Genomic DNA, 25,615 nt, shown 5'->3' with positions numbered 1-25,615 from the left:
CTTAGAAAGAAATTAAGATATTTGAAGATGACTATCATGTCCCCTCTTAGTCTCATTTTCTCTGTGCTTAGCATACTCAGTTCCCTCAACTGTTCCTCACAAGACTTGGTTTCCAGAGCCTTGATCATCTTGGTTGCCCTCTTCTGCACACGTTCTAGCTTGTCAACATCCTTCTTAAGCCATGGTGCCCAGAAGTGGACACAGTACTCCAAGTGTGATTTGATCAAGGCAGAATAGAGTGGTATTATGACTTTCCTTGATGAATGAATTATTCTAATTCTTATTTGCCCCCCTTTCACTCTTGGGTCCCAGGGTGGGTTACAACAATTTAAAATCCATTACTACTACTACTACTACTACTACTACTACTACTAATAAATGCAACCACAAAAAGTAGGGTGGCCCTGAAAATATACACCTCATGTGTCAAAAGGCCAGGGTAAAGAGGTGCATCTTCAGCATTTGTTGTAAACTGTATAATGAAGTCTCTGAATGCACTTCTGTGGCGTGAGAGTTCCACAACTTAAGAGCTTCTGCTACCATCCCCTGAGCTTTTTAAGGCAGCAGAACAACCAGGAAGGTACAATCTGAATATGATAGAAACGCTTGCACTTTCCCCACAATAATCAAATTTTACAAATGATGTGAAACTCACATCTGGATTATTGATCGCTCCAGAATCTAGAAGATTCCAGACCTGGGGTATTGATGGCACAAATTGTAGAGGGACAAGCAAACTGTGGTGTAGGAGCAAAGTGTTATGCCTTGCACTCATTCCTCCCTTGCTCCTGCTTGCTATCTGGTGAAGTACATGACATTTCTTTTCTCAAGTTTATATCACGGCCTTTCTTGTGTCATGGAACCTGAAGCGGCTTACACAGGATTCCTAGGAGGTTACTCATCTAGGCACTAATCAGAATTAGAGCTGCTTAGTTTCAGCGAGGTGAGGGGCGTCATGTGACTTCAGATGATATTCTGGGCATACATATGTAGTATGCATACATATGTATATAGTGTTCACTGAAGTGCTTTTGGCTGTGTACATTTAGAGCACGCTGCTTCACTCAAAGAATCCTGGGAGCTGTCCTCACAGAACTATAATTCCCAGCACCCTTAACAAATTGCAGTTCCCAGGATTCTTTGAGGGAAGTCATCATTGGTGTAGATCCCTGAAGGACAAATTGATGATTAGAAGCAGTGCTTTTTTCTGGGGAGACACAGGGGTACACATACCCCTAAACATTTTGTGAGTTTAACAGGAGAAGAAACAAAAGAAATTTAACGTCGGTTCCGTTGGTACCCCTGATGCCAGCCTCATTTCCTGTCACGTTGTTTCTTGAATCTCAGATGGAAGTGAGCATCTAATGTGTGAAGTAGGAGTTGGAATCTAACACGGTGATCATTGTTACCACCTCCAGTGGCGGCTTCATTTCCTTTCCTGGTGATTTTCGTGAATCAAAATGAGAGTACCTAAACATTTTTTTTTAAAAAGCACTGATTAGAAGTACCATATAACTAAAGCAGTGATAAACTGAAAAAAGGAGGAGAGGGAAGGAGAGGCAAGAAGTGAGGGAGACACCTTAATATGCTTGCTTCTTTTACTACCATGAGCAGGTCATCTTGTTCCAAGGTTTGTATGAGAATTACAGTTCAATCCTATGCATGTCTTCTTGGAAATAAGCCCTGAATGGAATTCCTAGGTAAGTGTGAATATGATGATAGCCTATTATCTTTGTGGCCTGTTTCTCCCCCCCCCCCCCAACCAAAGATACCCAGGAGACACATGGAACTGTCTCTCTGTTCTTTCTTTCTTTCTTATTAATAAAGAGGAATTGTGGGAAGCTGTAATCAGGAGTGGACTGCTGAACAGAAAAATACACGCAGTCACCCATCAGAAAACTATTGCGTGTATCTCCCATGCAATGCCTAGCTTGGCCCTGTGCATTGGGTATCATCCATTGAACTGATCAGTGAAAAAGCAATGATCTCGCCATCTTCTTTAGCGTTCAGTCTGCAGCAAAAGCATCTTTCTGTGGGGTGGTGCTGAAGACTCATCAGGACATGAACGCTTAATGTCCTGCTCTCGGGTGGCACTACGAACATTTGTCAATACCTGCGCCATGCCAGTGCTTAGAAATCTTCGGAGGTTTCTATCTGTTTAGTAACAAGAATAAGAGTAGTCATAATCCACAGGCCCATTCTTCCACGGATGGCAGTTGTGAACAGTTAGGAATCCAAGCCGCCTCTGGAATCCCAAGAGCAGCGAGGGATCCTCCAACTGCCACCTTACGCCCTTGGGAATCTCCCTTGCAGGCCCACCAGGTACCCAAGAGGAACTTTGCCTGCAAATCCATCATGTCTCTTGCCATTTCTGCACCGATGGCAGGCAGGCTGCCCTCTTGCCCCTCTCTGTCCTGCTCAAGCCATTTCCCACCTGCCATGGTTTGCGTAGTAAAAGAAAAAGGGGCAGGGCTGGATTTAGGGGCCCTAAGCTACCGAAGGTAATAGGGCCCTTTATATGCCCAGCTGTCCTTTTTCAACAACAAATTGTCACAGTGTTTTGTGTTGAATATATGCTATATGGTAATTTATGGACCTAATAGGTATCTAAAGCCATTTGTATTTTATGTATTTTATCAAAGTAATTGTTGAACTGAAATACAATTAAGAAGAAGTAGGCCTACAGGTGAAACTCGAAAAATTTGAATATCGTGGAAAGGTTCATTTCTTTCAGTAAGTCAACTTAAAAGGTGAAACTAATATATGAGATAGACTCATGACATGCAAAGTGAGATATGTCAAGCCTTTATTTGTTATAACTGTGATGATTATGGTGTACAGCTGATGAGAACCCCAAATTAACAATTTCAACTTTGAGGTTTTCATCAGCTGTACACCACAATCATCACAATTATAACAAACAAAGGCTTGACATATCTCGCTTTGCATGTCATGAGTCTATCTCATACATTAAACTCCAGTAGCTAATGAAAACAATTGCTTACATAAATGGACTTTTCCAAGATATTCTAATTTTTCGAGTTTTACCTGTATATTAATAGTGATTTTTTTTGGGGGGGGGAGCCCTCAAGAGAGTGGGGCCCTAAGCTACAGCTTGTTTAGCTTGTACCTAAATCCGGCACTGGAAAGGGGGAGAATTATAGCTTCTCCCCCCCTACCACCCGCGGCGGCGGTATCCCTGAGGCGCCCTTCTCCCTTGTGGGCGCCCCGAAAGCTGCAGGGCTGCGTCGTCTCTGCAGTTTCCTTTCCTTGCATTGAGTGCAGCTATGTGCGTTGCTACGGAAACTGCAGGGTTGGGGGAAAAAAATAATAATAATAGCATTCTCCTCCAACTCCTCCTCCTCCTCCTCCTCCCCTGGGAGCCGAAGTTCCCGCAGCAGCAGCAAGCCGCCAGAATAGCCTCCCCACTCCTCTCTCTTACCTTTGGGAGACCCAGCCCGGGGAGAGAATGAGGCAGGTATTCTGCGGTAGCGACAGCCTCCGCCAGCCTGCAGTTCTTTGGTAAAGCTCATGGTGCTGGCAGCTGAGCCGCTGCTGGGTGGAGAGAGGGAGAGAGAGAGAAACGGGCTGCCCTATAATCCAGACTGAGGAGAAGAATTTGGACTTTGCTGTGTGCACAGGTGCTCTTCCCCTTTCTCCTGCTCTGTTCTTCTCTACGGGGGACCGAAAAAAAAAATTGCTCCCTAGTTTGTGCTGCGTCGTTGTCCCCTTTCCCCCGCTTCCCCCTGATTTGCGTGTTCACACGTGATACTAACAGCGGCTCCCCTCCCCCTCCCCCCGACACGGTCGTGTGAATTACGTTGTTTGTTTGTTTGTTTTTTAAAAGTGTTTTTGTTTAAATCGGCCTCTCTTCCCTTCGTGGGTTAAGACTGGCGCTCGTGCACGCCAAAGAGCAGCCACAGGTGTGTTTGTTTTTTAGCACTCGCGCGGCCGGGGACACTCGCTCCTGCTCTTGGGAGAGCTGGCGTGGAGAAAAGCTGCAACTGGGCACCCGGGTTTCCTGAAGGGAAATGGCAAGAAGAAAGAAGTCGTCGGGGAGGGGAGGGGAGGGGTTGGATCTGCTCGAAGCCATTTGCAAAAGCAGCACAGGCATTTCTTGGCCACTTCTACCCTGGCAAGAGGGCTGAAGCAGGACCTGAAAATGGGGGGGGGGGGGTTTGATATACAAAGGGCCCTCAAAGGGGTTTAGTGCACTGATCTCTCTCCCTGCCTTGAGCCAAATCATGCCTTCTAAAAGCAGCTGAGACAGACACCACAAAATATTAAGAGGATGGGCTCTCTTGCCCTTCACTCCCATGGTTTAAAGTGAATTTAAACCAGAACTCACCTGCCAGCATCCAAGCTCCAGGATAATATGATCAACATGCTCCTGAGGATATGCAGAGTGCTTTCACTTCATCACAGAGCAACCACAGTCAGACCGCCCCCCCCAATGCCTCTGATGTGGCTTCTTGACAAGGTTGAGCCCCGAGACCTCTTGTTGTAGAAATTAATTGCTGGGGTATATACTGTATTATCAAGGTTGCAGTTAGAGCGTGTCTGGTAAATTAGGGGATAAGCATGTGGATCAATTAAATGTGACACTGGCGGGGCTGCAGCTACGTCTTCATTTGCAGTAGGATGTGGCAGCATCCTGAGGGGAGTGAAGAATGAACTGTTATCTCTTCAGACCGCATGTGGAGGAATGACCATTTTTAATGCTTCACTATGTAAAAAAAAAGAAAGAGGGGGAAATGCCTCCCCCCACAAGTAGAAAACTAGTTAAGTGAAAGCCTTTCTTCCCTGATGAGCTTATTTTTTGCTTGCAAGGATTTTCAACATGGGTTGCTTTACCTGCTGTCTGAAATGGTACAGTCCACTCTTAACATCTTGCGGCTCTGTCATTCTGTTCTGCTGCGTCTGTGGCAGAAGGGAGATCTGAAATCATGCAACTACAAAAAGACCAACTAAGCAATAAAGTTATTTTGTGTCTCACAGCTCTGTGCTGTCTCTCTCTCCCCCCCCCCAAACTCTTGTTCTACTGAACATATTTCCGTTAGGATGTTATCAAAATTCAGCCAGGAAAAGTCCTGCTATCCCCAGTTCCTGACCTCTATCTCTGGGCCCAATAAAATACTGGCAGCTGAAAGCTTTTATTTCCTCCCAATACCTGATGATAATGTCCTCCTCATCTCCATTTTTGCTTTTGCCGCTTTGGAGACTTGCGGTCCACCTCATGGTTGATTTTGAGGATGAATAAGATGGCATAGAAGAATGGAGAAAAGCGAGGGGAGTGAAGACTTCTGGGGAAAAACAACAACATGTTGCCTTGTTCCAGTGACTACGAAGCTGGATGTTGGCACTACAAACTTGGGAACGGGGTGGTGGTGGTTCTTTATTCTGCTCAGTCACTGTTTCTGCTTTACACTTGTAGACTGAGTATATAGGATTAGAAACTCCTGATGGCATTACCATTCTCCGGAGAGTGGCGAGAACTGGTTGCCTAGCACAAGCTGCTCTTTAAACTACATTGAAATTGACACCTTAGGGAGGCACTAAGAGCATCTCCTGGTACTTCCAGGCAGAGAGATACCATTGGTGGTGGTCCCAGTGTGCCCATCTTGGTTGGCTGTGTGTGTACTGCAAACAGGGATTTTAACAGGTTTGCAGGAGAGAAAGGCGGTAGGGAGAATAAAGCCTGTTACTTGCTGAACCAACAGGTGTGCAGGCCAAAGGCTCCGTTCAAAGGAGGAATCGGAAGACGTGGGTCAAAGCACGGCCATGAGCAGTCCCAGTGCCAAGCCAACATGCCTCTCGCAGCCGGTGGTGAAGAGCGTGATGGTATATCGCAATGGAGATCCGTTCTTCCCAGGGCGCCGAGTGATCATCCACGAGAAGAAGGTGTCCAGCTTCGATGTCTTCCTAAAAGAAGTGACCGGTGGGGTGAATGCTCCCTTTGGGGCCGTGCGGAATATCTACACCCCCCGCGGTGGCCACCGCGTCCGTCAACTAGATGAGATTCAGAGCGGAGAGCACTATGTCGCCGGTGGCAGGGAAGCTTTCAAAAAACTCAAGTGAGTAAAAGCAAACCAAAATGGCACGGAAACTTTAACTTTATGTGATCTTTTTTAAATGCACTATCCAGGTGCCTCAAAAAGTATTGATACGCCATCCCATTTTGTCCAAGACGATTCATTGTCAACGTAAGCATTGAGACTTTTCGCAGCTTGAAAGGTGTTTCTGTTAATCTGCCCAGTCCCCCGATCCCCTGTGCACATTTCCTGCAAGGTGTTTCTATCATTTCAACATTAAATCTTTGTCCCTGAGGAGGGAAAAAACCAACAGTTGACAGAAAAAGCTTCAGTTGTTCAAACATTATTAACTTCATCAATGGACACGTGAGGCTATTTTGTGGTATTTGGTAATCGTATCTGATATTTCTGTATCTCAGTTCTATGTGTGTTTTGGCTCTGTTCCAGTAAACGTGGAATGCAGAGAAATATAACCTAGTCCTGGGCATGCTCAGATAGATATAAGTCCTGCTTTGTTTTATAGGGCCTTCTCCCAGGTAAGTGTATATAGGGTTGCAGCCTTAATGGTCATGTTAATGAAGCACAGGTAGTCTCTATTAAAATAATAAAACTTGGGAATATTCTTGGATAAATGCTGGTAGAGGAATCGTTGGAGATATTTTTGTCACTCAGTGCTCTGCCTTTTAGCCTCCAGCCCCACATTTGCAGCTGCATAAGCTTAGAACAAATGGCTAAATGTACAACTAATTTCTGTGGCAGAATGCAGCATGTTAGCCATAGGATCGTGGAATTGTGTTGTTTTTCAGCAATAAAGAAGAATGAGTTTGCTGGCCAGTGTAAACTGAAGTGGGCTCTGCAGACTGGACTTTCTTAAGAGTTGTAATTTAGGACATTGTATATAATTGTTTTAAAGGTCATTTTTATGTGAAGATAAATATGTGTAGGACACTGAGTGTGTTTCTGTGCTTTGTAGATGTACAAAAAGCTGCACCCCAGATGTACAGAGCTGTTCCTATTCTTAGGCACAATAGAAGTCATAGGAGACACTGGACACTGGATGGATTTACACACAGGGAAAAAAACATTATAAATAAGTCAGAAATTAGATCGTTATAACAAAATAAAAAACCCCTATGGAAAAACGTGTATAAAAATTTCCTGCTCTTTGGTGCCATCTGGTGTTGCATGTTTATATTGCATTCAAATCGTTGTTTCTTTACTAATGTAGCTGAGTCCTTTGCAACTTTTGAAATTCCAGGAATTCAGTGAGACAGTTTTAAAAAAGCGTTGCATCAAATTGTATTCACTTTCCATTTGTCTTTAGCTACTGGCAGGGCATATCAATTAGTTACTAGGTGATGCCATTTTTAAATACAGAGTCCTATCATGAAACCAAGCCTATCAAAACATAAGAATTCTAGCCAATCTTTTCTGTGCCATCATTGCAGCCCTTAGACTAGAGTTCCTTAATTTAGGGTATGGATAATCCCATCTCCCTGTGTTACTGTGCCCTGTTCCTCTTTACTAAAATAAGGTAGAATTTGCACCATGGTTCAGTTATTGTGAGTGGTGCCTGCTAGGGTCTCTTGGCTCTTCAGCTTCTTGATTTCTCATTTTCTTTACTATTATTAGCAAAACATTCTAATTTGCTCAGGCACCGACAGAAAAGGGTTTCCTGCCTGTCTGCTGATGAACACTATTGGGATTTAAAGGCAGTTTATACTATCTGGGCTGCAAACGTATAGCATGCTTACTTTCTCAAGAATAAGCCCATTAAACTCAGTTGGACTTACTTTGAGTAGATGTGTATATGGTTGCACTTTGAATGTTTTTGTTTAATAAATATGCCTCACATATGAATCATTCCCCCCCCCCCATCTTGTACTCATCTAACCACTATCAGATTGTGGGTCTTTCTGAAGCCAAAGTAGCATCACCCATGCACAAAAGGGAGATATTCAGCAGGCCTGGGGCATTCCCAAGATTGGCAGATGTAAATGCACTGTCTCTCTGTGTGTGTATTTGTGTATTTGGTTACAGGTGGGTAGCCGTGTTGGTCTGCCAAACAGTCCAACGAGGACTTTGCATGCTTGGTGGGCATGAAATGCTGACTGCCTGGGGTGGAGGGAAGTGAGATGGAATAGAGTTTCCCGTAAAAGGGTAGAACCCTGAACATGGCTAGAACCCTGAACATGAAGGCATGCTCTACATCAGGGGTACCCAAACTTACCCGGCCAGAGGGCGGGGGAGCGAGTGCCCATACGCATGCACACTTGCTTTTTTTGGTGCACTTCTGGTGCAGTGCGGCGCGGTGCCGGAAATAGCTTGTGCACATGCGCAAGCATAATTTCTGGTGCACTTCTGGGTCGGTACGGCGCCGGAAATAGTTTGTGCATGTGCACACGGGCCTCCGCAGACATGAAAGTGCACCAGAAATACCGTGGATGGGCACAAGCTATTTCTGGTGCTGCGCCGACCCAGAGATGGGCAACCACACCGCGCCACGCTGGTAAAAGCAGGCGGCGGTGGGGGTTGTCGGGGGCTGCCCAATTGCCTCGCGGGCCGCATTCGGCCCGTGGGCCTTAGTTTGGAGATGTCTGCTCTACATCACTGTAGGTTGCACTTGTACATAACCTATATCCCTTTTGTTGATTTGCAGCTACTTGGACATTGGAGAACTGAAGAAAAGGCCTATGGAAATAAGTAATGAGGTAAAGCAATTTATACATTCAAACATACTAGGATCAGTCTGTATTATACTTGAGTCTAGGGAATGAATCAACTACAATCCTGAAATCACTTACCGGTGGTGCTTCCTTTTGAGTAGACACTGTAAGAGCCACCCTAACAGCTTGAGAGAGATCACTTAAAACTTTAAACACAACTGCTCTAGATCTGCTTTGCCCCAGACTTCCACTTGGTTTCTCTTAAAGAGGCAGTAACTTATTAACGATCTGATGAAGTGGATTGCAGGCAATGAATTTGTCATGTGTCACAAGACTCTTTGCATTCACGTGTATTGATAGCTGATTGTCAGGGTTGGAGTTAGACGCAGGTCGGCATGAAAGACTCTGGGTTCCTTGTCAGGGAAGTTAACTCTTTATTCAAGGAAACAGCATACAACGCAGCAATCCTTTCCAGGAGGATTGCCATGACTAAAGGTCCCTGCCTCCCATCCTTTCTAAGGCTCCTTGTCTCCTGGATGTTTCCCAAGTAGTCTCAAACTGTGTCTGCTCACCTCTGGCTTCTGTTCTGCTCTCATTATGCTGCATGATATTGGAGACTGGGGGGAGCGGAGCTTGTTGCAGCAGGAGTGGGAGGCTCCCTGGATTCTTCAGCAGCCTCTTTCCCTGCCCCCTGCTTTAGTCTCGGAATCTGAACTGCTCTCTGCCATGAGCTCTTCCTGCTCACTAAACCCCGTTGCCCCATCAGCATCCAGCCCCTCTTCCCAATCTTCTCCCTCTGACCTCTCCTCAGTGTCCCACCACCAATCCCCTGGCCCTGAGCCTTCCTCCTCTGGGGTTTCCCTTCGGGGTTCCCGGTGCCTTCCACCACTCAACTTCATCCAGAATTAGTGGCAAACATTTTTGGGTGTGATATATGAACTTTCTAGTTAGTTTATGCTAACTCACTCAGCATCTATTTTAAAGTTAAAATCCAGTGTCTTCTGGATTATTTGTTTGTGTTTGTTTTTTCTTTGTTGCTGTGGATCCCTTGTCTTATTTGCGGAACCACTTTCCCTGGAGAAAAGACTGTGAAGAAGCGTGAAAGGCAGGCTGCACTATTCAAACAGAATTGTTACAATAGTTCATGGTCATTTAACGCAGATATAAAATAGGAAATCAATATTTTACAGTGATTATTTCCTGCAAGTGAGACAGACTAATTATATATTATCAGTAATTCTAATTCCACCAGCATGTTCTGCTTAGTACATGAAACATACTTACGTCAGTGAAATCTTTGAATGGATTTCATTGCTAGAGAGAGCACAATTTTTGATGGAGTGTGTAATGTAGAATGAAGATGCATGTTTCAGAAACAGGGAAATAATAACACCTAAACTATTCATTTGTACATGCCATAATAGGTTAAAAGGTATAGGACCCTGGAAGGTTAAGTACAGTCAAAGGCGACTATGGGGTGTGGCGCTCATCTCACTTTAGGCTGAGGTAGCTGACATTTGTCCACAGACAGCTTTCTGGGTTATGTGGCCAGCATGACTAAACCAATTCTGGTGCAATGGAACACTGATGGAAGGCAGAGCGGAAGAAAATGCCGTTTACCTTCCCGCCGCAGCGATACCTATTTATCTACTTGCACTGCTATGCTTTCGAACTGCTAGGTTGGCAGAAGCTGGGACAGAGCAATGGGAGCTCACCCTGTCATGCGGATTCAAACTGCCAACCTTCTGATCAGCAAACCCAAGAGGCTCAGTGGTTTAGACCACAGCGCCTAAGTTAACACACCCTTAACTTAGATTTGTTTAGAAAAGAGGCTAATTTGAGGCTCGAGTTAAAAGTGAGAACAATTTAAGTGCTCTTTCCTTACCATTTTTATTTTTGTGAATAACATGCACATTGCCTTTGATTTGTAGAGTTGATTGCCTTTGCAGTTCAGCTCTTACATTTTGCTTATATTTGGGAATCCTACTGGCTGTGACATTTAAAGGCAGGGAGGAATTTTCATTGACGTCTCTTTGGCTTGTGATCCTAGGGTGTTTTTAAAAACTAACCATATTTTGTAGTGAGTGACTTGGCTGACTTCTTTTAGTAATCTGGACGTATCAGCCCTGCAGGCATCTTGTGAGTTCATGAAATCCAAATAATGTGGGTTGATCTGTGGGAGGATTGTTTTATCTTAATCTGTCTGCAGCAGGTTGTTTCAAATGACTTTTTGATCGCTTTCAGCTGTCTGAGTCATTGGACGTTTTCCTCAATCTCTTCTTCTTTATGTTACATTACAACATTCCTTCCTGGAAGTAGGTTCCACTGAAATCAATGATATCCCCACCCCCACCCCCGGATAAATATTTAGGATTCAGGTATAAATTTCCAAGTCTTCTCTGAAAGTATAAAGGGACGCCTGGGAACTTGATTTAAGAAAAAGAATGTGATGCGCCAAATGGTACAATACTTTTTGTACTTGTGTGGTGAATGTACAGTGGCACCTCGGAATCCATTCTGGAAGTCTGTTTGACTTCCAAAACATTCAGAAACCAAGGCGCGGGTTCCAATTGGCTGCAGGAAGCTCCTGCAGCCAACCGGAAGCCACGGAGGACGTTCGGGTTCCAAAGAAGGTTTGCAAACTGGAACACTCACTTCTGAGCTTGCGGTGTTCGGGAGCTAAAACTTTCAACTCGCAAGGCGTTCACGAACCAAGGTACGACTGTATTGAATATGTACAACCCTAGCGTTATGGATGGAAGTGCAATCCTGTGCAACTCAGAACTCACAATTCTATTCACCCACATACCGTTTTGTTCCTTTTGAGGAAGCAAGATGAGTAGAGCAAATTAATCTTCACTGAATCAAGATTTCCCCTTGCAGCAATTTCAGTCATTGCCATTAGATAACGACATGTAAAAAATTCTATTTGTTTTACAGTGTCTTTCATTGCAAAGCACACTGTGCGTTCACATTCCATGAAATACATTTTCAGCAGTGTCTTAAGTCTTCTTAATTTAGGCAGCATTCCAAAACCCACTTTTAAGCCATGTTAAAATCAGTGGGACAAGGGACCCAGGTGGCGCTGTGGGTTAAACCACAGAATCTAGGGCTTGCTGATCAGAAGGTTGGTGGTTCGAATCCCTGCCATGGGGTGAGCGCCCGTTGCTTGGTCCCTGCTCCTGCCCACCTAGCAGTTCGAAAGCACATCAAAGTGCAAGTAGATAAATAGGGACCGCTCCAGCGGGAAGGTAAACGGCGTTTCTGTGCTCTGCTCTGGTTCGCCAGAAGCGGCTTAGTCATGCTGGCCACATGACCCGGAAGCTGTCTGCGGACAAACACCGGCTCCCTCGGCCTATAGAGTGAGATGAGCGCCGCAAGCCCAGAGTTGGACACGACTGGACCTGATGGTCAGGGGTCCCTTTACCTTTAAACTCAGTGGGACTTCAGAGTAGGCGTGTAGAGGGTTGTCCTGGGAACATCCTTTCTTTAAGAGGCTGGTGTAAAGATCCAGAACAGGGGTCACCTATATTTATAGTGAAGTAAATTATGTCCTGACAACTTTACTATCCAGGATAAGTAAACATTTCAGAAATAAGATTCATTAAAAACAGCGAGGCTTGATTTGTGAAGCATTTGTGTTCTATTAAAAGGGCAATCCATTATGTTTCATGGGAATGTAGTATTGTAGAATTAAAAATTACTCATACTTAAAAAGGAGAACCAATAACTTTATTTCTTGCTGGTTGAGTGACCCGGCTCCTGAAGCACTGGATTTAGCATCTTAAAACTCTGGAAGAGCACAGCTCTCCAAGTTGTTTGATAGTTAGTATCTTGGTAACCTAATTAGCACAACACGCCATACAAACACTGTTATTCTTCTGAAATGAATACCTTGAGGATTCAGTGCAGCGTTGACCAGAAAGCCTGAGAAAACAAGGATGATGCTTCTGGTTTACACATGTTTTGCTAATTGCAACCGTGTCCTTCAGAAAGATAACGGCCAAACATTTTAATACTGTGTATGGGAGGAGTGGGGAGCTGTGGAGCTGGAGGCCAAATGTGGCCCTCCAAGCATCTCTGTCTCACCCTCAGAACTTTTCCCAGGCCATATCCCACAATAGCACTGCTCTATACCTGCCTCAGGTGTTTTTGCCTGGTGGGAATATGTCCCATCAACTGTAATAATACCCCTAGCTTTCCCGGATGGTAGAGGGGTATAGAAATGTGTGACTTGTGTTGATGGAATGTGGGCTATTGTACAAAGGTAAATATGTAGCTCCACCCACTTTTTGCCCATGGTTCCAAACACCACTGACCTGTGGGCTCCAGTGGGCTATGCATGAGGAAATGAAGCCTTTGGGTTGAACATGTTTCTTCATGCCAATCTGTGGTTCTATCAATGAATACAGTCCAGTCCAGTCCCAACAAGAGGCAATGCTGGTACAAGGATGTCTGTGTACACAGATAACCCTTTTTACCCGGCATACCCCTAGGATTTCTGCAAAGTGGTTGCAGAGGTACACATGTGCAGACAGAATGATCCTGCACTTTGTGCTAGTACAGCTCCCTATGCATGTTCAGAAGGCAACAGGCTATGGTTGTGACGGGATGTGTGGAGAAGAAGCTCTGCTGGCAAGCGGCTTGGGGAAAGGAACTGGTGTTTCTGTGTAGTCTGCTGAATGTTTATATGCATGTTTTGCAGATATCTGACATTAATTCCTATGTTTGGCAATATGCTTGCTTAGACCCCCTCATTTTCTGTCATTTGTCCTTGTCATTGTAACAAAAGAGTAGGCCAACATCTTGCTCTCTCTCCCCCTCTCTCTATGCATATATGTAAAAACAAGATGCAAATAGGTGAGAAGAGGGGTTAACTCACAGATCAGTCTGTGAAATCTTGATAAGAGAGACTAGATTTCTTCTGTTAGTGATGCAAAGCACCCACATACTTGGAGTAACCTGTTATTGCTTGGGGGGGGGCAATCTAATCATATGCAAATAATAGTGATTTCAGAAATCTGAACAAGCTTTTCCTTTGTTCTAAATATTTTTTAAAACTTTTCTTTTACACTCTCTGGTTTATTTTCATTTGCCTGATAGCCTTTCAACCTGATAGTAAGAGCATGTAATCACACTTTTGGGTTCCCTTGACCTCAGTCTGTCCTAAGGGAATGCAAATATTTGTACTCCTTTTACCAGGGAGGACTGAATATAATGGACCATTGTACCCAACTGCCCTAGCTAACCATGGTTCATTACATGAGCTGATCAACTTACTATGCGCTGCTGCGACAAAATCTTCAAAATATAAGGAGGTCCAGGTAGAAAGCTCATAGCAAGAACAAACTTAGTTGGTCTCTAGGTGCTACTGGAAGGAATTTTTTATTTTATTTTGTTTTGACTATGGCAGACCAACACGGCTTCCTACCTGTAACAGGTAGAATGTGTTTATGAAGAATCAGATTTGGAAATTGAAGTTCTGTTTATATATATACGTCCTTAATCCTGCAACAAAAAATAGGATGTTGAACAAGTTTGCCTCTAGGCTTACTATACATCCAAGTTTGCTTTTTGTAAAGAGATTGAACTGAAAGATGATACGACAAACAGTGTGAGCTAACAATTTTAGGGGGGCACAGCTCAAATAATGGTAGATCATCCAAAATAGAATTTGCTTGAATCTTAAGTACTCCTTACCATTAAGCACGTCAGATGATGTAGGCTGTTACCTTTCAAAGCCTGACAATGATTTGCCCCAGTCTATTTTATTGATTGCATGTTTATTTGTTAATTTTATTTCCACCCAAAGGAACACAGGGTGGCAAAAGCTAATTGGTATGGTAGTGGTGCACAGTATTTGCAGCCTTCTCATGTTTATTTTTTAAACTATAGTACTGTAAAAGCCAAATCACCTTGTTATGCTTCATATTATCTTGCCTTCTGAAGTGAAGAGATTGCCCCATTGGCCTTGGTGTAGCATTAATAGCTCGTTGATGTCTCTGGAGCCAGAAATGCAAGCCAAAGCTACCTGCTAGGGTGGGAGAAGAAATGGAGTGTGTGTGTGTGTGTGTGTGTGTGCGCGCACGCAATGAGCAAAAGAGAAAATACAAAAAAATAATAATGTTAGAAATAGTTTGCATCTGATCAGCGGACCAAGCTGAGGTGGAATGCTGCTGATTCTTTTCGGAATTTATGCTGCTTTAGGCATGAGGTGGAGAGTGGAATTCTGGAAAATGAAAATCAATATTGCGCCATCATGTCAACATAAAAGCTTTGGTAGGGCTAGAATGTCTTTTTCAACCCAACAGTCATGCTGTAATTTTAGTTTAGACTGGAACGTACATAAGTTCTGTGAAAAGGTACAGCAAAATAGAACAGGGGAGTAAGGAGAGATGGAGAATAAAGATATTTACTGGGTTAATAAATAGTGATAACTGACCAGTTTCCATGCATATAAAAGAACAGTGTGGCCGGTTTTATATCTGATAAACAGATATTATTTTAACCACATCAGATAGGTCACTGCATCCATTCATATCAAAACAACCTACTTTAAAAATATGTTGAAAATAAACAGATGATAATGAGTGTAACATGCTAAATGTGTTATTTTGTTTTTTTGCCAACAGTTAGCATTGGAAGATGTAAGTACCCGTGTTGGATTTTTATTGCCAAATTGCTAAATTGTCTAAACGTTTTTGAATAAGGTTTATCATGGTATAAGAATGAATGTCACATACAATGTCATTGGGTGGTATCTCCCTTCAGACACATTGATTTCAGTGCATATACTCTGAATATTACATAGTAGGACACTTATCATAATATACAATAGCTTTGATCCACGTGCACATTTATAGTCTACTTCCTACTGCTGTGCAGCAACAGAGACTTTGCATGTACAACCCCAGTAAAGCTGTTGGTAAAAGTAGTGATTACTGGTTTGACAAGGGTGGAGAGACTGAATTCAGCCCACTTTCCCCTCTCCCCTCCTCTGAAAAAAATCGATCTCTGGTGGTATTGTTAGTTTAACTGTGACCAAACAGCTGCAGATGGTTATAGAAGCAATTTTGTCGTACGTTATCACTTCGTTGTGATTTTTAGCAGTAGATCTGATTACCTATTTAGGACTGCCATGGCCTCTGGGGCTCAGACCCCTAGACAGAGAGAGTGGAGCCTGGGCACCCAATAGTAGAGTAATACTTCTTGGCGCACAAAACAGAAGCCTATACACATCTTTTAGGTATATCTCAAGCCTTTTTCTTTGTGTGATCTCTTCTTCTTGTTGTTGTTCAGTCATTCAGTCATGTCCAACTCTTCATGACCCCATGGACCAGAGCACGCCAGGCACGCCTATCTTTCACTGCCTCCCACAGTTTGGCCAAACTTCACTTGAGAACACTGTCCAAGCATCTCATCCACTGTCGTCCCCTTCTCCTTGTACCCTCCATCTTTCCAAACATCAGGGTCTTTTCTAGGGAGTCTTCTCTTCTCATGAGGTGGCCAAAGTACTGGAGCCTCAACTTCAGGATCTGTCCTTCCAGTGAGCACTCAGGGCTGATTTCTTTAAGGATGAATAAGTTTGATCTTTTTGCAGTCCATGGGACTCTCAAGAGTCTCCTCCAGCACCATAATTCAAAAGCATCAATTCTTCGGCGATCAGTCTTCTTTATGGTCCAGCTCTCACTTCCATACATTACTACTGGGAAAACCATAGCTTTAACTATACGGACCTTTGTCGGCAAGGTGATGTCTCTGCTTTTTAAGATGCTGTCTAGGTTTGTCATTGCTTTTCTCCCAAGAAGCAGGCGTCTTTTAATTTCGTGACTGCTGTCACCATCTGCAGTGATCATGGAACCCAAGAAAGTGAAATCTCTCACTGCCCCCATTTCTTCCCCTTCTATTTGCCGGGAGGTGATGGGACCAGTGGCCATGATCTTAGTTTTTTTTGATGTTGAGCTTCAGACCATATTTTGCGCTCTCCTCTTTCACACTCATTAAAAGGTTCTTTAATTCCTCCTCACTTTCTGCCATCAAGGTTGTGTCATCAGCATATCTGAGGTTGTTGATATTTCTTCTGGCAATCTTAATTCCGGCTTGGGATTCATCCAGTCCAGCCTTTCGCATGATGAATTCTGCATCTAAGTTAGATAAGCATTTATGAAAAGATTCCTCCATTCTATAGGAACTTGGAATTTACTTTACTAATATTCTTCTGTGGGGGTGTGATCCTTAGTAAGTATGGTTATTGTTGCAAGCTTCAGTAAGTTTAGGTTGGAACATACTTCTGTAAAACATGCATAGGATCATGATATTAATCATGATATTAATGATATTAATCAAAACTCCCAGTGACCGATAGGAAGAGACCAGTTTTAACTGGCAAGGGAAAATTTTAATTTGTGATACTGAAAATAAAGCACACACACTTATATTGACCATGTCAATTGTAATATGGAATGAAAAAGAAGTAAGTAAGGATGACTGACTGGTATTGACAATGTCTGCATTAACAACACAATCCTGTCTACTTAGAAATAAGTCCTGTTGATTCAGTGTCCAGGTAAAGGGATATGACAGATGGAGAAGCTTCAGCTCACAGGTTAATCTTGGCCTGTTGGGGGAGTCCAATATGGTCCGCAATCCCATTTTTCCAAAACCATGCCCACTTGTCAGCTACTGTCACTAAGTGATGTCAGCTGATGGGCAGTGTTTTTCCTCAATACTGCTGGGATCTGCTTCACACGCTGGTGAAACGGCTCCCTGAAGAGAGCAGGACTGAAGTCTTTGCTTATCAGCTGATGGGCAGAGAGATCAATTGCGGCATGCTGCTTTGCCAGCATATTACCTGTACCTGTAGGAAATGCACGGGCAGAACAGAACCCCTCCTCCCACCCCATGGCGTAGGACAGGTGGGTAGGAGGAGGGGGTGGACAGGACCCCCTACCTAGCATTCACCTTGAGTCATCATGTGGTCAGGTGATTGACAGGTGGTCACTGTGCCCACCTGTCAGTTGGCTCAAGGGGTGGGGGAGCATAAAGGTTCCCTGCTCCCGATTGCCGCCTAAATTGTAAATTATTTTGCATGCCCTTCAGTATCTCGTAAGGTTACCTTTACTGAAGCTTTTGGTAAATAAATAAAATGTGTTTTATTTTTAATTGTTTTATTTACTGATCAATAAAAAGGCAGGTGATTCTAAAAGTTATTTAAGTAGTTGGCAGCTCTAAAAGTGGCGTGTCAAGCAAAGTTATGTCTTTTGCTCAGTGGCTCCCTTACCGTTTTTGCTGATGTCTCCTGTTCCACCAATATGCCAAGTTCAGGAGATGGTGGTAACTCATCACTTTTGGCCTGCACTGCACTCAATGCAGCAAACCAAGGTCAACTCAGAGCATAGGGTTCCCATCTCTTTATTGTCGCTACTGTTTTCATTCAGATAAACTGGTGCAGTGTTGTTGTGCTGTAGGGAAAGCGAGACAGTTTTGTTTTCTAAAACTAATTTCCTTGCTATTAGACCTAACTTATACTTTTGTGGTAGAATGGATACAAGTCAAATGTATGCCCCTTTCCTGCATAGTGGTTTACAACTAATCACCTTTTGCGGATAAGTGATTGAGGTATGTGATTCCCAGTGAATCACTTCCCTGCTTTCCTTCCAATGGAAGATTATTTGGTCTATCAGAATTGACAGTAGTTATATGGCTCCAGGCTTTTGCTTATCAAGGTAACTGGGAACGTGGTGGAAGGGAACTTAGAGGGGAGGATCAATGATGAGAAAGAAGCATACTTAACCCCCCACCCCACCCCCCTTCTAATCAACTATCCCAAGCAAAATCCTTTCTCGCTGAGACAATTCCTTCTTGGCCTAGCTTTCAAATTCAGACCCTGGAGGGCAACATTAGCAATAGAAAACTGATGGATAGAACTAAAGGGGGTGGGGGCCAAACATCCCTTCCCTTCTGCTGATTTCTTCCTGCAAATATGCTACCCATATTAGCATTATGAAGGAAATACTGAGTTGGGCACTCAACATTTCTCACATAATTTCTGGTTTAGCTCTCGTGACAGATCCTTAACATGTGTGCCACCTGCTGTGAGGATCTCCTGATCACAGCCAGTCCGCTTAAAGCAATCTAGGAACTGAGAGTCCTATTTCTAAAATTAAATCAATACATTTAAATCCCATTGATTTTCAAGCTGTTGTGTTGAAGTTTGAGCCCGTGCAGCTGCGTTAAATAGAGCCTTTCCAACTGAGTCTATCCAGCTGAGTAACTTTGGATTATTGATATCATTTGAAGCATGCTAAGGATCTGTCTACTAAGCAGGCGATTAAAGGCTGTGGTGATGTGAGATCCTTAACATAATTACAGATTCCACATTGGTTAATATATTACTTTGTGGTTCCCGAGGGGATCGTATTCCAGACAATGCTGTATTGTGGCGATTTGTAAATAAATATATGAGCAGCTGAACTGTAAACCTGAAACTGGAACTTAGGGCATGTGTGCAATGGAGCCTCCAGTTCAGTATATTACCACACAGGTGGAATTGTGGGAGGCAATACCGCTGGACCATGGTCTTCAAGTGTTAAGCCTTTTTAAAAATTATATTTACTGTGCAACCTGAACCGATGGCAGTCTGCAGATCATTGGACATCAGTATGGAGGTCATATGACTAGTGTGCTGCCATAGTTCATCTGAGAAACACCATTCACTGATCAACCATAATAGCTCATGGCCAAAATATCACATTACACATAGTTATATCATCCCCCCATACCATTTTTTTAAAAAGGAAAAAACAACCAAATGAAGCTGGATTCTTGAGGACAGGTGGGGAGAAGGGGCTGTTTGACCATTTGCCAGCCATCCATTTTTTCTGCTCAAAATCCCCTCCATTTCAATTCCACTCATAGGTGGGAGGGTAGAAAAAAAATAAACCTTATTCCAGTGTTTTCCACCCCTGGGGGAAAAAGGAGCAGAGGGTGAGCAATTAGGAACAGGAAAGTGCCTAGCAGGGTCAAGCCTCTTTATTCCCCTGCCCTACTGATCCTCCAAGCCTCCACTCCCATCGTTCAGCCCAGACACTGAAATCCAGCTCCGAGGGCCTTCTGGTGGTTCCTTCACTGCAAGAAGTGAGGTTGCAGGGAACCAGGCAGGGGGCCTTCTTGGTGGTGGCGCCCGCCCTGTGGAACGCCCTCCCATCAGATGTCAAGGAAATAAACAACTATCTGACTTTTAGAAGACATCTGAAGGCAGCCCTGTATTGGGATATTTTTAATGCTTATGTTTTACCATTTTTTATGTGCTGTAAGCAGTATGTAGCTATGGGCAGTGCAGGAGGCCTAAATGTGTGGATCGGTCTGTCTCTACGAGAGAACAAGATGCAGACTTGGGGAACTGCAGTATCTGCTATAAGCAAACATATATTTGGTATTTGGTATAATCAAATCTGGACCATAAAGAAGGCTGATCGCCGAAGAATTGATGCTTTCGAATTATGGTGTTGGAGGAGACTCTTGAGAGTCCCATGGACTGCAAGATCAAACCTATACATTCTTAAGGAAATCAGCCCTGAGTGCTCACTGGAAGGACAGATCCTGAAGCTGAGGCTCCAATACTTTGGCCACCTCATGAGAAGAGAAGGCTCCCTGGAAAAGACCCTGATGTTGGGAAAGATGGAGGGCACAAGGAGAAGGGGACGACAGAGGACGAGATGGTTGGACATTGTTCTTGAAGCTACCAACATGAGTCTGACCAAACTGCAGGAGGCAGTGGAAGAGAGGACTGTCTGGCATGCTCTGGTCTGTGGGGTCACGAAGAGTCAGACACGACTAAACGACTAAACAACAACATAATCAAATCTGTGAAAATACAGCTCTTCTTGTAACCAAAATGACAAATGTCTAAGCAAATGTTTACTCAATCAGGAAAGCTGCAGAGTTAGCTGAATATTGTTTTTATTAGGGCTAACCAATGGCTCTTTTCAGATGAACCGATGAATGCTGTCCTTGCTCCTGAACTGATTTATCCATCTGATCTTATAAACAAAGCCTATGAAAGTATAACTTGCATGGCTTTGATAAATTAGATCCAATGAATGAACAGAGACTGGGAGTGGGGTCAGTTGCTGTGAGCTCTTCCTTCCCTCTAACGTGTTCACTGGTTGTATGAAAAGGGATAATTATAGGCCTAGTGTATATGAACTTTTGTTTAAAGTTTTGTTTTTAAGAAAATAGTTTTTTTCTGAGAGAAGTTCATTGCTTTACTCTTACACTTGAAAAGATGCGTGGGCATATTTCACCCTTAATCTCTTTAATTTTCAGAAAATTGATTTTTTTACCCGACCGCAGTGTAAACTCCAGAATCATGGAATGAGCTCATATCCAACTAATGCCTACTCTGAGTAGACCGACTAAAATCAGTGGACTTATTTGTGTCTTTTGATTTTTTTTGAAATTGTAATGCGCTCGTTTTTCCTGTTGTTTGATAGTTGTGTGTTTCAGGGGTGGTTTTTTTTTTGGTCTGCATAATGATGTGCATTCCGTTGTAACACACATAACAAATCAGCATAACTTTGTAATTATTCTCAAAAGAAAAAATAACATGCCTTGGTCACACCATGCACTCCCAAATGATTGGCTTATTTTAGAATGGAACTGTTTTGTTTTCCAGACGCACCAAAGGAGTGCAAAAATACTAATGACTCTTTGATTAGAGGCTCATTTAAAACTCAGATTGCTGCAACATCTATATTTGGAAGATATGCACCCCTTCAGATATTTTTTATGACCTCCCCACGTCATTGCCAGGGTGGCTTATTTCCACAAGGACTCAAGAAGGAGATGTACTCTATAGCATAGTATCCTGTTGAGAAGCTTTGATAGGTTTCATCAGCTTGAGGAAACTAATTAATTGCACACTTCTGGGAATCTTTGCAGTGACTTGTTCTTTACGATTAGCGAGTCTTTCTTGAGCTCTGCAATGTTAGAAGGCAATCATCCTCTGAAGTCACATACAAAACACCATCTAGAAAAAAGGTTTGATTTCCCACTGGTTAGATGCACCAGGCTGTCCCATTAGCACTCCAAATTCTATAATAGTTTGCCTGAAACTTTTATTGGGGTAAGTGGATAGTTCTGAGTGTATTTTAACTGCAGGTGTAGCTTACTGGACGTCAGTATGAGAGTTGAGTGCAAGGATGTGTCATCCTGGAAGTTTTGAAAGGGCTCAGAAGCGCATTTGAATATATGTGTAGAAGCACTGATGCTGTGTGGGTTTCTTTTCTGAAGGGTGGGATATAAATTGAAATAATAGTTAATAAATCATCACTGGATTCCATTAATGTCTAGATAAGAACTTCTACACATAGTCCTTGTGACCCACTACGTAGAACAAAACTCTAGCAGTTCCTGAAAAGCTAGGGAGCTGAAAAATATTGCTAGTTTTTAGAACATTTTCTAAGGAAATCTCTCCCTCTCCTTGCAATATCATGCTTCCAGTTCATGGTTCCCCTCTAATTCAAGAATTAAAGTTGCTTATTTTTTGTGGAGGGTGCAAAAATAGTCTGTTACATAGGTGGCAACTCCTTGGGAACCTGGGTGACCCAGCACCCACAAAATTCCTCATGAGGAGGCTGGGCACCCACAAATTTCAGTGCCAGTGCCATGGCCCCCATGGCCCCCGGGCATCCACGACTGTGGGGCCAAGTTGGCACTTCTGGCCTGCTACCAACACTGCCTGCCACTCCCCTGGGATGGCTATTTTTCAGGGCTTGTGCTGGGGTAGGGGTTTTGGTTCAGCCAACTGAGGCCTGGCTCTGCCGGGAAGAGGGAATTATGGTGGTGTATCTCCAGCTCAGACGGGATCTGATGCTTATGCCAAAGATCCACCAGTTCCCAACTCTCTTGTCCCTGTGGATTTTGGTGTTGGATTGTCCCCTAACACAGGAAATCTTTAAACATGGCACAGAAAGGAGGGAAGGGGTGCATGAGGACAATGCCCACAGGCACAAGCCTCATGTATATATAGGATTAATAGGCTCAGATATGTTCTGCTGAACTGGGTTTGAACTGCTTTTACAGAGTATTATGTCTAAACCAATACCTTGCCTCATTTAGACACGAGGAGCTGTTAAGGTGGATATAGCTTGATAGCCTCCTGACTGGTATCAAATGGGAGATAGGTTTCTTTCCAAGCCGCTGAACATGGACTATGCAGCCAAGAAATTAGCAGATCTGACACTGGGAGGCCAAATTTCCTGTGACTCAGCAACACCACTTGCAAATCAGTAGGCACTAATTAACTTTTGAAGTTCAGGGAAGTTGTGGCCAGAAATACACAGCTATGATGAAGAAGAAAGACTAAGGATTTTGATGAGAAAGTGGAAAGCACAAGTTCAACAAAAGCACAAATAAAACATGACTGCAAATCAGAGTGGTATGTAATATGCTTAAGGTTCTGTTAGAAAATTGGTCCTGGGAAGAATAAGGTAAGATTTCAAAAGTTGTCACAATGGCAAGTTGAGACAGAATCAGTTGCTGATTTATTTATTTTTTCAATCTTTCAGGTGAAGCCAGTTTCCCACAGCAGAATCAATGTGTCTGCACGGTTTAGAAAGCCTCTTCAGGAGCCCTGCACTGTTTTGTAAGTTGGGCATTCTGAAAGGCAGTTTGAACATCATTATTTTGAAGAACATCCAACTGATTGCAACTTTTCTTGTCCTCTTCTTAGCCTGATTGCTAATGGTGACCTCGTAAGCCCAGCCGTGCGTCTTTTCATCCCCAGAAGAGCACTAAATCAATGGGATCATGTTCTCGAAATGGTTACTGAAAAGGTTACACTCAGAAGTGGTGCTGTGCACAGGTAAGATGAAATGCCACGTTGTCAATGTGACCACAGTTTCAAGTTTTTGCTAGCAAGGTCCAGCTGAGCAGGACCAAGTTCTAGCGGCGGAAGTGCTCTAATGTTGTACATATACATAATAAGTTGAGTTTTCAGCCCTTTTGCTACTTGGTAGAAGCTGCCAGCAAATGCATGAACTATTTGCTCAGTTGATGCTCTACAGTGGCACCTGAAAGTAGTATTGGCTGCCTTGCATCGGCTGCAGCTGGCTGGTAGTGTCTTGCCATATAGGCAGCCTGGGAAATCCTTAGGTTTCTGCTCCCTAATTTCTCTTCACCACAATCTCCAGGCTTTAAAAATAAATAAATAAACATTACTGTGTGCTTGAGCACACCTGGGTCACCCCATGTGTACGACTATGATAATGGCTCAGGTAAGTATGGGGCAGTGCTTGGGGAGAAATCTAATTGGCTTACATCTTCCCCGCGGCCAAACCATTCTTGGACTTCTGTGCTTTCGCCTTCTCACCTTTGCTTGAACACCTTTCTTCATTTCCTTGTCCACGGTAAGTCAAAAGCCACCTCCAGACATTCAGAGTGAAGAGGGCAGCAGGGGCACACTGCCCCATCCCCAACATTTCTGCCCTATGTGAGTCACCTTGACTTCCTATGTTCAGTGTGAAGGTCTGAAGGGAACACAGAAGTCTCCCAAGTGACCAGGAACCCTGTGTTCATACGAACATGCTTAGAAACCCCTTTTAGAGATCTTCCCACTCAATATGGAAAGGTTGAGATGGTGTTCATGGCCCTACATGTTGTTGGAATGTCCTAATAGTTTGCTGTTAACATCTGGATTGGGGGTTTCCAGTTCTGCTGTGAAAGCAAACTGGTCCAGGTCCAGAAGAGAGCTTTTGTTAGGGAAAACCCAAAAGTTAAAGCAAGTTACCTTGAGAGGCATTTGTACAGCACACTGCGTTTCTTCCCTTTTGTTTTTTCCATGTTTCCTGTAAATCCAGTTTTTGTATTTGATTTCTTAAAACATTAGAGGACACATTGAGCTAGCTAGTACAATTTATTATTGTTTGTTTAATAATTAACAAATTAGCTATTGTGACTTGTGGTAGCTGAACTATCATTAGCTTAGGTTCCAGTAAAGGCCGTTGATTCTGAAAAACGTAAAAAACTCTTCATTAAACAAATGGATGCAATGCTTAGAGGGTTCAGTACAGCCAAGACTGATCTGAACATTAGTGGGGCTTTTTCCTCAATTACACACATCAGTAGTCATACAAATGGCACGGTTTGTGCATTACATTTCAGTTGCAGATAATGGGGGCATTTACTCGACCTCCTGGCAGCAGTGTTGCTGTTGTTTATGGAGAGGGGTAAGGTGGTGGGAAGTTGGCATTGCAAATGTACTAGTAGGAGTACTGTATTGGCCCTGCTAGTGTGTTTCCACATTGCCACCCTCCCCCTTGCCTTGCTCCGCCCACTTCCCTTCCAGGAAGCAGCAGTGAGGTCAGGTTAGTGCCACTGTCCCACCACACTGTCTGCTGATGCAACATTTCTGGTGCCTCAGAGAGGTTAATGGGCAGGCAGACCCTATATAGTGTAGGGGAGGAGTGGAGAACCGCATCTGGCTGTCGGGCCAGATCCTCATTTCCCTACTCCCTAGCAGGCCAAATTTGACAAATGAGTGTGACATTCCAGCCTGACAACTCTGAGCACATCCCTGTAGTTTGCACATGCCTGTAGCCACTTCCGCCTGAAGTAGAGGACCTGTTTAGGTTGGGGCTGCAGAAGTTGTAATTCCCAAGGAACCTTCCTCCTATGCACACAAGCTCCATTTGACCATGTGAACTCCAGTGTCGAAGGGCTGTTCCCTCAGTTATAATTTTAGTTAATAGAAGAATGCCTCTCAATTACACAGCATGGGAAATGCGTGTTTATGTTTGCTTGAGTCATGGCTGGTGCATTGTATTACCCGGTTTATGGTAACTGCTCCAGTGATGGGTGGTCCCTGGTTGTGGCAACATTGGGAATTAGTGGTAACTGGTTGCTCATTTGAGAGAG

General features: G+C 43.6%; 1 protein-coding gene across 5 annotated transcripts in view; it reads left to right on the top strand.

Annotated features, from left to right (window-relative positions):
- Window positions 1–3,451: 3,451 nt before the first annotated feature.
- LOC117049776 (doublecortin domain-containing protein 2-like) overlaps window positions 3,452–25,615 on the top strand; it is a 40,614-nt gene continuing 18,450 nt past the window's right edge. For 2 of the 5 annotated variants that reach the window (XM_033154700.1, XM_033154695.1), the window contains exons 1-6: window positions 3,452–3,474; window positions 5,721–6,074; window positions 8,692–8,743; window positions 15,331–15,345; window positions 23,269–23,345; window positions 23,433–23,564. In XM_033154700.1, coding sequence (XP_033010591.1) covers window positions 3,470–3,474; window positions 5,721–6,074; window positions 8,692–8,743; window positions 15,331–15,345; window positions 23,269–23,345; window positions 23,433–23,564 — 635 coding nt within the window. In that variant the 5' untranslated portion in view covers window positions 3,452–3,469. Of the gene's footprint in view, window positions 3,475–3,565; window positions 3,642–3,838; window positions 3,924–5,720; window positions 6,075–8,691; window positions 8,744–15,330; window positions 15,346–23,268; window positions 23,346–23,432; window positions 23,565–25,615 lie in introns of those variants that run through there. The other 3 variants (XM_033154698.1, XM_033154699.1, XM_033154696.1) reach the window with 3 other exon arrangements.

The sequence above is a fragment of the Lacerta agilis genome, chromosome 7 (genome assembly GCF_009819535.1).
Source record: "Lacerta agilis isolate rLacAgi1 chromosome 7, rLacAgi1.pri, whole genome shotgun sequence".
In the NCBI taxonomy this organism is placed as follows: Eukaryota; Metazoa; Chordata; class Lepidosauria; order Squamata; family Lacertidae; genus Lacerta; species Lacerta agilis.
Note: the sequence above shows the minus strand (reverse complement) of the source record. Positions and strands in the feature narration are given on the sequence as shown.